Here is a 13,211-nt window from a genome sequence, read left to right on the forward strand (position 1 = left end):
TGTGATCCTAGATATTTTTAGAGCCTAGAAATTACAAAACAGATTTCCAAAGTGCTTACCTTTAACTCACCTTAACCAATTACCCAGATCTTTAAAAGAAGTTTAAAAAAAAAAAAAAAGGACAAATTCTGAAATTAAGATATTACATCACCCACTGTCCAAAACGCCTTTAATAATTTGTAGCCTGGTGTCTCATGTTTTATTATACAATTCCAAGTCACCAGAAATAACTTCTCAATCCAGCCAAGTCATGCAATGGTGTACAGGCAGAAGTTGCTTTGAGGAGGAAGGGGCTAGAGGCTGAGGAGCCTCGTAGACAGTTTTATGTGACATTAAATCTACAACAGTCTCAAAATCTAGGATAAAAACTACTCCAAATACCAACAGCTCTTAGCTTCAATGAATTTAAACATGCTCTTTTTTTTAGCACAAGCTCACATGACTTGTTAAATAATTTACTCTATAAATTACTTATCTGTCTTACTTATTAACAATTCTAGAGTGCTTTATATAACTGCATTAGAAATTTATTTTGTGGTTTTGAAATGTACGCAATACACAATCACCTCTCTTTTAATAGGCAAGAGCTTAAAAGTCACCTACTATTTTGTTGGCAAGCAGTTCTTCCTGAAAAACACCAATTAATTTCAAACCTCATCCACCTGAATAATCATAAGTAAACATATTAATGACTTGATAGTAGAACTGTGAAACTAGGCCAGGAATATACTTGTACTGCAAGATATCACTTTTAAATCAAAGTCTTTGAAGAGTCATGTACACTGAGATACAACAGCAATACATTTTCCTTAATGAGAAAATATTACAGTGGTCCTTTTACAAGAAGTCCTGACCACTCTAAAAATTTCTCATTTACTATCCTATTAATATTTTTGCATGAGTGATCTCAACAAGGCCTGCTTATTTGCCATTGTGTCTACAATGCATGGATTTTACAAAACTGATAAAACAATTTTGCGTTTGTCACTCTTGGTCCTTAGCTTTTAATTTATCAATAACTGATACCATTTATCCTAATTCAGGATCTCACTCTGGAGTTCAGTTTATCTCCAATAATACCAAAGTGACCAAATAATTATTACAAGTACAGTCTGTTATGATAAACACCAGTACTTGTTTTCCAGATAAAGACCAGCCCACACCATCATCTTAACCAACCAGGCAAATATAAAATCTGTCTTGTTTACTGTAGTAGAACACTATGCAAAAACAGCCAGGAAGGGAAAGAGTGAGAGAGATGACTAAGAAAGCACCAGGCATAAATACTCTTATGCCCTCCCACACCAAGTTTCAGCAGCTGGCCTTCATAGGGCTGATGCAGAAGTACCCTCTACATAGATTTGGATGCTGAATCTGAGCAGGAATCAAGAAATAGCTGGACTGGATGAGACTGCTTATAAACTCTAAAGCACAACCCCCATGTGGACCAAAACAGTGAAGCACCAGAGTAAGTGGTGGAGGTTGCCAGATACATGGTACCTCATCTCTGTTATTCCTGCTGCACCATCCCATCTTTTTCCATCTCTTAAAGCCAAGTGGAAAACCCTGGCTTCCCACTCACATCCTGCCTGCTCAATGCCATGCACCTGGCCTATAGCAAATCCTCTGCACCACCATGGGTTTCACATACACACCCCAGGGTGCAGTTATCCCAGCCCTCCCAGTATGTGTGGCAAAGAACTCAATCAGGATCCATGCCCCAGGTGCCTGTGGATGTTTTGCCTAGGACTGCAGGATGCACTCCTGTCAAGACCAGGACATAACTAGCAAGTGAAGGATTGATTTCAATAGATACTCATAAAATACATGTGAATAAATTCTTCAAATTAACTGTCTTATACTTTTTACATGTAATTTATACCAAGAGTAATTCCACCAGAGACCAATGGAATGCATCTGCAGAGAACATAAAAGAAGAACCAGGCCTGAAGCTCCACAAGTGAAATGTAACACTTCAGTCTCTTAAACCTGTTTCTTAGCTAGAATTAAGCAAGATCTGTGGTGTTATAAACACGCTGACAATCTGTACCAACTGTATTAGAACTGCTCCTGTATGTAGTTAGTGTTTACTGAGCTCACACAATGAAATAACATGACAGCTACGGCAGTTCAATCTTTAATTTGTCTATAAACTAATTAAAGGGTCCTTGTGTTTTATGTTGAAAGCACACAAGAAAATACCATCTTAAATATGTGCAACAGCATCTCCTGAGAAATCCATGACTCAAAATTATTTTTAGATCAACAAACAAAACAATGTGCAATGTCACAGAATGATACAGTAAAAACCAAAAAGCATTGTAAAGACAATGATGCTTAAAATAACGCAGAAAAATTAAAGCCGAAAGTATCAATGTAAAAAGACTAGACATATTTTAGTTCATCATGGAAAAAAACATATTTACAGTATGTGTTTTCTGTTCTGGCATTTCAAACCAGAGATTAAATTCAAGATGAGGATTGCTCTGTTACTTCTAAACAGAATGCACTGGATAAAAAGGCTACCACAGCCTATAAAAATAATCAGAGATGCATAGCTCAAAGCAATTTTTTAAATATATTTAAGCAATCTACAAAAACATCTGAATCAATAACAGTCATAACTCAGAAAGATCATTTCTGTATCATAGGTCCTAAAAAATTTCCCAAAGGTAGGCCATACATGAGCAGTAGAAATGAATGCCTCCAGCTTTTCCCCCAAGCAAATGCAGGGAAATGCAGCAAATTGACTTCAACGAACTGCAAAAATGTAGCCCAAAGGCTAGAATTTAATCTAAACTCACACTGTATTTCACAGTACTTTTTTATTTCTTCTAGAAGACACTGAAAAACAGAAGAAGGATAGAGAATATAAATAGTGAGAAATCTGTATAGATTTGAGAAAAATTTGCTGGTATCTTTTACATTAAATGCCACAGAAAGCAATTAAAACACAGGGGTAGGGAAATATAAACAAAAAAGCTTGAGAAGGTTTTTTCTGAGCTCTATCATCTACACATCCAGTATCCAAAATTTTTTGCTCTGCAAAAGATTTTCTTAGGCAATGGACATGAATGCCTTGGTGCTCTGAACTGTGAAACCATGCCGGATTTAACACAAAAAGGTACAGAACTCCCTCATCAAATACTGTCTTCGAGGCCAACGTGGATGGAAGCACCACATGAGAATGAGAGGAAAAAAACTTTTTTCCTCACGGCTAGTTAGGGTTCTCTAATTCCTTCCCAATTGCTAACAAGCAGCACTACGTTCATTCCTCTGCAGGTTTTGTGTTTTTTCCTTCCAGCCACCTCCACTGAGAAGGTCAAAGCAGGATCGCATTCCTATGGTTAGGGTACGACAGACAGTTTGCTGTCACTTTCTGCCGCATCTCTTCTTTTTTTTTTTTTTTTTTTTTTTTTTTTTCTTTACGGAAATAAAAGAGGACAAATCTGGGGCGAAGGGCAAGCCACCCACCAAACACTCTCGGTTCGCAGAGATAAGCTCAGGGAACGAAAGAAGTAAAAAAAAAAAGTAAATAAAGAAAAAAAAAAAGAAATAGAAAAATCCCTCCGTTTCATACCTGCTGCCGCCGCAGAGGTGCGGGTGAGCAGTGCGCAACCCGCGGCAGCAGCTGGGGCAAGGGTCGGAGGCGAAGCCCCAGCCCCGTTCCGCTCCCCGGCTGCACCGTGGTCCCGCTGCAGCCGGCGCCGACCCCCCGCCCCGGTCCCCGCGACCTGCATTCCCAACAATTAGGATTCATCATGTAAAACGCGCTGGCAGCGGCAGCTCTTGCAAGCCGCGTCCAAATAAAATCACAAGGGGCTTTTAGGCTTCCAGCCACCACATCCGCCCGCGGAGCAGAAGCCTCTGGCGTGGGTCAGTTCCCCGCTGCCCCCGCCCGCAGCTTCCCCCGCCCGCAGCTTTCCCCGCCCGCTCCGGCCCGTGGCCCCCGCGCCCGGCCCCGGGCCGTACTCACATCTCGGTAACATTGTCGCCCTCAGCGCTCCTCTGCGGCACGGGAAAGGAAGCGATGCCCGGCGACGATCCCGTGCACCAGATCCGCCAGGAGCTGCACCCGCAGGACGCGGGGCAGCCCAGCGCAGCCGGCCAGCAGCCCAGCACCAGGCAGCACAAGCCCCACAGCTGCGCCAGGCCGGGACCCGGCCTCCGCCGCCAGGACACCATGCTCACTCCAGCAGTGCCCCGACGGCCTCCTCCAGCTCCCGCCGCCGCCGCCGCCGCCGCTGCCGGGGCGCACGGCCGGAGGGTGCGCAGCCTTCCGTGCCGCGGGCGGGCACGCCGGGCTCACATGGGCGCGCCGCAGCCGCAGCCTCAGCCGCCCCGCGGCTCTGACCGCCCCGGGCGCTGCGCGGGGCGGCGGGGGCCGGAGCTGGGCGCCGCGGCGACAGGGATGAGCGGGGCCTCCGGCGCGGCGCGGCACCTGCCCCTAGCCCCGCGGGCGGACAGCGGCACCGCCTGCCCCCGCGGCTGCTGCCGATGATGCTGCAAAACGCGCGGGGCGGAGGGGGCAGGTGGTGGAGGCTGCGCTCCTATCTGCGGGGGCTCGGGCGGCCGCTGACCGCCGGAGGGACGGCGAGCGGGCGGCGACGGAGGTGCAGCGAGCGGTGGCGGCGGCGGGGCTCAGAGCTCCGCGCTCGCCGCTTTATGCACCGTCTCCTCCTCCCTCCCTCCAGCTGATAATAAAGCAGCTCCGGCTCCTGCTTCAGCCCAAGACGGGGAGCTGCCGGCAAAGTGACGTGGGGCTGACGCAGAGAGGGGCAGAAACTCCACAAAATGAGCCTGAAATAAAAATGAAAAAAAAGACAAGGGAGAAAGGAGGGGGGAGCGGGGGAAAGGGAGGGTGCCGAAGAGCAGATACCAATAGGCAGCCTGCACTTGAGCTTTCAGCCTCGCACGTACATGTACATGTACACACACACACACACACTCATACCGGCGTACACGCACGCCGCGGGATGGGCAGCGCGTCGCCGGCTGTGCGGACAGTGTGCCTCGCCTGGCGGACGGAGGCACCGTGCCGAGAGGCACCTGGCATGCCCGCCAAGGCGGGAGCTGGCCATCGGGTGATAAGCGGGGATGGTGCGAGAACTCCGGAAGACGACGAATGAGCGACCCTAAAACGCCTTGTTTTCCCCTTGACAGCTCCGCGGTCGGGGCTGCTTTTCGTTTCTCTGCCCCCACCCCCGGTTGCGGGCTCCGCAGCGCTGCCAGCGCACCGGATCCCGCCGCAGTGCTCCACGCTGAGCGCTCCGCAGGCGCCACCGCGCGTCCCCGCCGCCGCCGTGCACCGCGGCCCGGCCCGGCGGGCTGTGCAGCCCCCGCCGCCCCACCGACCCCCGGGCGCCGGGTGGCACGGCACACGACACACCACGAGAAGTAGTTATCATTTCCCTACATCGAGGCTGAAGCAAGTCTGAATGACATACATGTGTCACGTATTCGCAGGTGCAAAGACCCGCTGATCTTCCCTTGCCGTTTCTGAGATTCTATGCTTCTGTCCTGGTGACAGGTAGTCCTTCATCTATGACGACAGGTTCTTCACGTATCACTTCACCACTAAGTATAAAAATGTTGATGGTCCTTTCTTACCTTGTTACTCAAGCTGAATGTTTTGAAGTTACTAAACCAGGGCAAATTAAAGAATAAAAGGTTACGGAATTCCTATTACAAAGGTACAGAATGAACAGTTAATACGTTGTTAGAAGGTGCTTGGGAATCCATTTGACATGACACTCACTAATTGAAAACACACTCCATTCCATTTGTATTTGCTCAGGCTAACAGGAAAAGCCACATCTTACCAGGTGGCTTTGTAGGCCAAGCACGTGTAGATTTTGCTTTAAAAGAACATCCTAATAAGAAAGTCATAGCCATAGCTAGCTGAAACACTCTATACAGAAATAATACACCTCCCCATAAAGAAACAAATGCAGACAGTACAAAAAGCCATAATCAAAAGTATTGTCAGTCATGATACTTTTAAACCAAAGTTCTGAAGATAAGTAAAATTGTTGTATAGATACTCAGAATATACTGCCTCCCTATGAAGTTCAGCACTTTGAAGTAAAGTATTTCTCTTAACAAAATATTTATGGAAGGATAACAAGTAAAATTAAAATGTCATGTAGCATTTTTCTAGAGGAAAATGTTGGTGATTTTTTAAAGAATTTGAAAGAAAGAGAAAGAAAAAATAATAGCATAAACTGCAGTATTATTCAAATTAGAAAAGACCTTGAGAAAGAGCCTTAATGCAGGGTAGAAGTAAAATTTTTAAACCTGTAAGTAGCTGCAACACCCGTATTATTGCTCTCCAGCCAAGTCTTCTTACAGTTTTGGAAAATGTGCTTTATTTTCCCCTCTCTCTCCTGGAGGAACATAAGGACATCACCTCATTAGGGCAATTTTTAACTGTCCTAGCAATTCTATGACAACAAGCTCACATTAGTCTTATCATATATACTGAATCAGCATATATACTAATCAGCATATACTGAACATTATTCTTTCACAAACATCTGTTTTCTGTGAATCTGTGAAATTGAGGAGTTGTCAAAGAAGTTTTAGATAAAACCATGCAGTTGGATCAAATTGGCTAATTAGATAATTCAATAGTGTTAAAAGAGTAAAGTTCTGTAGGCCAGATCATATATATTCGTAAGGTTGCAGACCAGCGTTAAATAAAGCTTGAGGCAACACTTGGAAAAGGGTATTATCACCTGTTGTGGTAAACATCAGTTTCTCTGCTGCAATTCAAAATATTTATTATAGGAGTGTTGCTAACTGTACAGTAATCCTGTCTTAGAAGGTTTGAGATGCATAGATTTCTATATGACAATGCCAAAAATTATCAGGTGTGAAACTATGATGGTAAAATTGCCAAATACTGTTAAAAATCTATTTTCCCCCTAAAATTAGTATTTTTCCAAAATTGACAGGGGAGGGGAGAATGTGGAAAGAAGCAAACTGAAATTGTCATATTTTCATTTGACCAAAATTGTTAAAGTGAAAGCTACGGAATGCTCCATCAAGACATATCATTGCTGGCTTAGTAGGGGAAACAGCAGCCCTTTCTACAGGCACAGCTCCTGCTTTGAGTCTTCAAATTCTAGAATTACTAAAGGGTAAGGCTGTACAAATAAGTTCAGTGGTAAATCATGACTTCACTTCTACATAGATAAGTTTTATTTCTATGTTTTCTGTGCATATTTTTCTCACAGATTCAAGAAAGTAGAAAAGAACATAAAATACTCAAATACTTCCTATTAATCAGTACTTAAGGAAGAGCCACAATATGAATCAGTATTTAAGGAAGAGCCACAACTAAACCACTAAAGACAAGTAGCTTTCTGATAATGCTACAAGACAAAATATCATCCTGAAGGTGGTAAAATTATAGCAAAGGGTTACAAATATTACAAAGTTATAGAGTGTGGTCAGAGGGTTAGAAAATATGAATTGAGTCAAGATTGAAAGAACTCACTTTCTTCAGTTCATGAAAGTCTGACAGAAAGTTCAATAACAGCCCTGAAATATGTAACAAGGACAGGTAATATTTTTTGTCTATAGGATAGGACAAGGATTAATACACTTGATTTACAACAAGGCAGATTCATGTTTGACATCATGAAAACTTTTGAAAAGGACAGTTAAGAACAGCAAATAGATCACTTCAGAGAACCCTCAAATCTTGAGTAATAGAGCCTTCTCAGAGCAGATGAGGTAAACCTCTTCCAAGCTGGTAAAGAGATTTGCCTTAGGTGAGAGTAAATCAATGACTTCCCAGAAAATCTGTTTGTTTGCAATACACATTTCTTTGCCCATTTTTTTTTACTGACATAGATAAAGTTATGGGAGAACATTCATCTGACTATATTACAAGGAAAACCTGAAGATGCTGAAAAACTCACTGTTTGCTTGAAATTGCTGTTCTAAAGTTTACCATTTGATTGCTTCAAAAGTTTTGAAACTAACTCATACACCATACATAAAGAATGTGTCACAGCATAGGAAGTATAGTAAATATCTGTAAAGATTTAAACATGTATTTCTGGAAAAGAGGTAGGAGCTGAAAACTCAAAGACTCCTTGTGAGAGTACTTTTATTTAGGTGGAGTCTGGGACCAGGTAAAGGCTACATAATTTGTGTGTGCAATGGTACCTTATCCCATCCAAAGGAACGTGTACCGAAAGACTAGTCTCACCAAAATTGTGCAGAATAAACTGCTTAAACTTTGCTTACAGTTTGAGAATTTTTAGCTCTTACAAGAATGAGAGGTTGGACAGTTCATGGTACCTTATGATCTTATCAGAAACATTTTTTTCTAGCAAAATACCCCAATTCCCATGAAACTTTTCACATGAAGTGTTCTTGCGTTCAAGCTAGAATTATGGTCATATACCACTCTGTACCATGACTCAGAGCAAGCTTGTGAACTCCACTTGACAGCATATTTTGGGCTTACACTGAGGTGTACCTGCTTCTCTAACATAAGATCCCACATCTTTTCCCTGAATGACAAAATCTGGCTTCCATACAACACTTTTCTGAATTTCCTCCAAACACGAGGTACTCTCTAAGTGTTTTAGCTTACATTTTAATCTTTCCAGTATTCCACCTATTTGCAGATTTATCTAGCTACTTTATGCTGGCTGATTTTGCATTCCTAATAATGTGTTTACTTCATCACTTTGAAGCCCTACTCAGCCTTCATTGGCTTTTAAGTGAAGCTGAATCCTGCCACCTTGTGCTCAAGAAAATCAGCACAACTCTTTATTTTGGGAAGGAGAGAAAAAAGAGGAAAGGGGAAGGAAAAGTTTATTAACTACCATTTTTCTATTAAACAAGGATTTGAAGATCTGAAGATTTAATTGGTTGGGTCCAGTTTGATATGGCCTGACATGTCTACCTGAGATCTTCTCAAAAGGACAATCACTCTCCTAGAGACACTGTTCACACCATGGAGAACCACTATTCATATCTCCACAGGGTTTTGAAGCTGTGGCCTCCTCCATAACCTGATGCAACTAAGACACTTATCCAGCCTCTCATCCCACAACCTCTGTCTGTTTGATGGCTCAAGGTATTAATCACAGTGTTCTGGTTATGCTTGGTCACATTTGCTATGACACCAGCATTACTTTCTTTCATCAATAAGAAATCACATCACAGACTGGATGGAAAGACCTTTCTCCTTTATATAAAAAATAAGAATATTTTTTGAGGGGGTGGTAAAAGTAATCCTTGTAAGGAGCAATGGATGTCCTTTTTCTGCTGAAGTCCAAGTCAACAGTCTTTTTTTCTATCTGACACGATTCCACCAATACCTTTCTGGTAATGTGTGAATGCAAACATCATCCCAAAGGTGGTAGAACTGAAACAGACTTGGAAAGGTATCTTCCTCCACCACATTCTTAATTGCACCTTCCCTCCTCCTCACCCCTGCCTTGTCCTGTACGCTGCCACTCCCTTCCCTGCATCTTGTCACTGTGAGCTCCTGCCTCAGCATCAGCCTATCTTATCCACCACTCTTGTGAGTCTCTGTGTAGCTAGGCAAACAGAGCAGCTTGTTGATTCTGCATCTATCTAAGCAACCGCATTGGATGCCTGGTAGCAAATATAAATGGTGTGCCTACCTGTGAAACTTCATCAACGCAAAGCAACTGACCAGCACTGATGTTCTATTTTGCTGGGTTATTTCCAAACAGTGTTTGTTTAGGTTAAGTTTGTATTAAGCGCATGGATTTTCTCAGTTCATAGAAGTAATTTCTTCCTCAGATAACTCAGCTGACTCTCTATATGTCTGTTTGCACATACCTATTTTGTTGTGCAAGTCATGCTTCTCTTTCCAATTACAAGGATTCAACAGGTGGCAAATAGCAACATAATAAAAATCTGACAGCCAGTTGTCGGTTTTCTCCCCATTTAAAAGCTATCCAAACTATAAGGATTTTTTGGCCATGTTGAGCCAATGAGATTCTGAACCTTCCTTTAGAGTAGTCAATGTAAAATAAAATAAAGGGAAAAAAAAAAGACAAAGAAAGACTCCCCAAAATCCAGTCTCCAGTACACTAATTAAAAAGATCCAAAATCACCACTCTTCTGAAAATTTAGTTATTGGAACACTGCAAGCTAGCTTCATTTGGCACAAGTTACTGAGTTACAGCTGCTCTAATCATTTATGTAGACTACATTACACTGTGCATTGCTTGTGGTTGTTATTTTTGACTCCTTGTCCTCCAAGGCCGTAGGAAATACATGGAGCTGAAGAAAGAAAGCTCTGTAATTTATTGCTCAAGATAGATATCATTTAGGTTTTGATGCTGATATGCTTATCATGGCTGTGCTAGTTAGTGTTTCATTCTAACAGAGAGCAAATCTCATTATAAGGCCTGTTTCTCCAAGGGGAAATACGACTTGTACTGTTGTGTTCATTGTTGGTAGCATATAGAGGACCCAGTAATTGTGTTCCAAAACTATTGATGATGTCTGAGCTTGCATCTTGTCACAATGGAACAGATAACAGCCATGAGCAGTGATAAGCAGTCAAACCAGGAGAGACCTAGAAGGTCAGAAATCAACTGCTTCCAACTGATCGATTTAGGACTGACAGATCCTGATAGTTCATATAGCAGCTGTAAATGGAGGTAATTATTCCACTTATGGATAATATACTGTGAATCTCTGGGTAAATCCAATCTTCATATAACTGAAAATTATATGTATAGGACCATGATTAATTTTTCTTTCTCTTTGTTAAGAATATTGGTAGTAGATATAATACTACGTAAATGTAATACTTGTTAACAGTTTCTGTTCTCTGTTTGACTCTTCCCGTGTCCAGTTATATTTTACATAGCTCATGCAGCTTCTACACAATGGAAGAATTTATATGATATTAACTCTTTTTAAGACTGAGCAAGAAGAAAACAAGGAGAACTTTTATAGAAGGCCTAGTAATTTCTTGGCAAATAAAGTATTCTGCTCCCAGAAAATGTCCGTCTTGTCCTCTGTTTATGAAATAATCTCTTGATGCTGACAGCCACCCTCTGGCCTGACTTAAAAGAACATATGGACAAGTTTGCTGCTAGTCACAAGTCACAAGTTTGACAAAGTCACTCTGCTATCATCTGGAGGCTTTCCTTAAGATTCAAGATTATTTTCAGGATATAGTTTATCATGGAAGCTATGCTTTAATACTTTTTCCAGCCTTCTGTCTCGCTACATCCTCTCCCTGCCTCAACTACTAATAACACCACTCCCTTGCTGATTATTTTCTGTGGCTTCCACAGCCTTTAGCATCCACCAAGATTTTTCTGATCTTTTTGTAATTTCCTACAGATTCTTCTCCTCTCCACAACACCCAGAATTGCCCACAGGGCTGAGGGAGTCTCTTACATTATGTTCTGCAGGTTTCTATGATACTTCCACTCAGTTTCCCTCAGCAACCATACAAAGCAGGAGACATTTTAAGATGTACCATCATCAGTTATAAATCCTTCTCACAAGATCCAGATAACATTGCTTTTTCACATGGTCATGTCCAGCTAAGACAAAGGCACCATTTGGTATCAGTTTTCTAAATTCAGCAATATTGTCTCATGCCTCTGAGTCAAAGAGTGAGCTGATAGTCATCATTCTAGTAACAAGAAATGCAAAGAAAGTTTAAAGTCTGAAAACATTTGGGTTTTGAAAGTGTTAGCTTAAATCAGTCTCCGTGGGTTTGGTACCTCAGTCCAATGTCTAGGTAAGGAATGTCCATCTGCCTCCCCCAAGCAGCTGGACCAGTTGGATTAAGAATGTTATGTACAATTCTGTGCATAAATGATGCTGAACTGTTGATTGTTATCGGTATACACAGTGATTGAAGGTGAATTCACCTTACAACTTTGGTCCTGAAGTTGAAGTTGGGGGAAAATTCTTATCACTTTAACTGAAGCTTACCTATTATGCACAGCTTGGTCTTCAGCCGCTAAATCCTGTTTGGGTTGTACTTTTTTGCTTTGGCCTCATGTGCCATCCATTAGCTTGAAATTACTATGTAGCAAAAGTTTACACCTACTTTCAGTGGAATTTGCTTTAGGTTTTTGAACAGATTGTCTTTCTTAGATGTATGAAAATTCTTGTTAGTGTATTCTATTCATGGCCAAAATACTTGATTTTATTATCTTCCCATGTCGTTTTTGTTGTTTGGGTTTTTTTTTGTCAACATGCCATGTTGATGCCTAAATTTTCACTAAATATATTTTCACTTGAACAGTTGATCCAAGAATTACAGGGCAAAAAGGACCCTCAATCAAACTCATCAACATAAGGCAGTTAATACTTGTTTTTCCTCCATCATTTGCAGTTTTATTACTCATACCTGAAGAACACCTTCTCTCTTCAGAGGCTGGTACTTTTACTTGTCATTTACATAGGCAATCCTTTTTGGGATCTGTTCCCATTAGAAGTACCTCCTAATGGCATATCTTTTTTTCCAGGGCCACTAGTGTCAGACACCACACCTCACTCATGCCATAAACTTTTCAGGTAAATACAAATATATGGGTGAGGTAGCAACACCAGTGGCACATCAGTTACAGCATTCAGGTTTTTTCTAGAACTTTTATCTCTTCAGCTATTTCAGAATTTAGTCCATCCCAGCTGAAGACACTAGCAGACGAAATAGCAGGAGATGAACTCACCCTTGTAACAGGGAAAAGAAACACTTACTGTAGATTCATTGCTCCACACATCTAAGAGATGAGTGTGACATTCCACATGTTTAACTTACTCCTTACAAGTACGGCTGACCACTTATCCCTGCAGCAAAAAATTCTCTGGTTTTGTTAGCAATTTGGTCCCACACCTAGAAAATAAGCTGAAAAATATCCAGAAGTTTGATATCAAATGTCATACCTGTTGATATCAAACAAACACAGCCTTTCTTAGCTGTGCCCATTTTAATCTGCTTTTGAAGACCTCTCCTGAAGAATTACTGTCTTCTGAAGAAGACTTATTTTCCTTAGCAGCAGCTGTGGACTTTGGTGTCAAGATTTATATTACAACATGTAGAATTTTACATCATAACTCTATGTTTCTTTTATATTTAGTCAGGAGAGATGGACAGTGGTTGAAATATCTCACCCTACAGTAAAGTCTGATCCATGTCAGGTGGAGAATTTCCTGAAAGTACCTATTTCTCTATTGAT

General features: G+C 41.8%; 1 protein-coding gene across 5 annotated transcripts in view; it reads right to left on the reverse strand.

Annotated features, from left to right (window-relative positions):
• NTRK2 (neurotrophic receptor tyrosine kinase 2) overlaps positions 1-4,735 on the reverse strand; it is a 193,473-nt gene extending 188,738 nt beyond the window's left edge. Inside the window, exon 1 of one of the 5 annotated variants that reach the window (XM_030257432.4) lies at positions 3,977-4,735. In XM_030257432.4, coding sequence (XP_030113292.1) covers positions 3,977-4,185 — 209 coding nt within the window. In that variant the 5' untranslated portion in view covers positions 4,186-4,735. Of the gene's footprint in view, positions 1-3,580; positions 3,713-3,976 lie in introns of those variants that run through there. The other 4 variants (XM_030257433.4, XM_030257434.4, XM_072922694.1 and 1 more) reach the window with 4 other exon arrangements.
• Positions 4,736-13,211: the final 8,476 nt, after the last annotated feature.

Source organism: Taeniopygia guttata, chromosome Z (genome assembly GCF_048771995.1).
Source record: "Taeniopygia guttata chromosome Z, bTaeGut7.mat, whole genome shotgun sequence".
NCBI lineage: Eukaryota > Metazoa > Chordata > Aves > Passeriformes > Estrildidae > Taeniopygia > Taeniopygia guttata.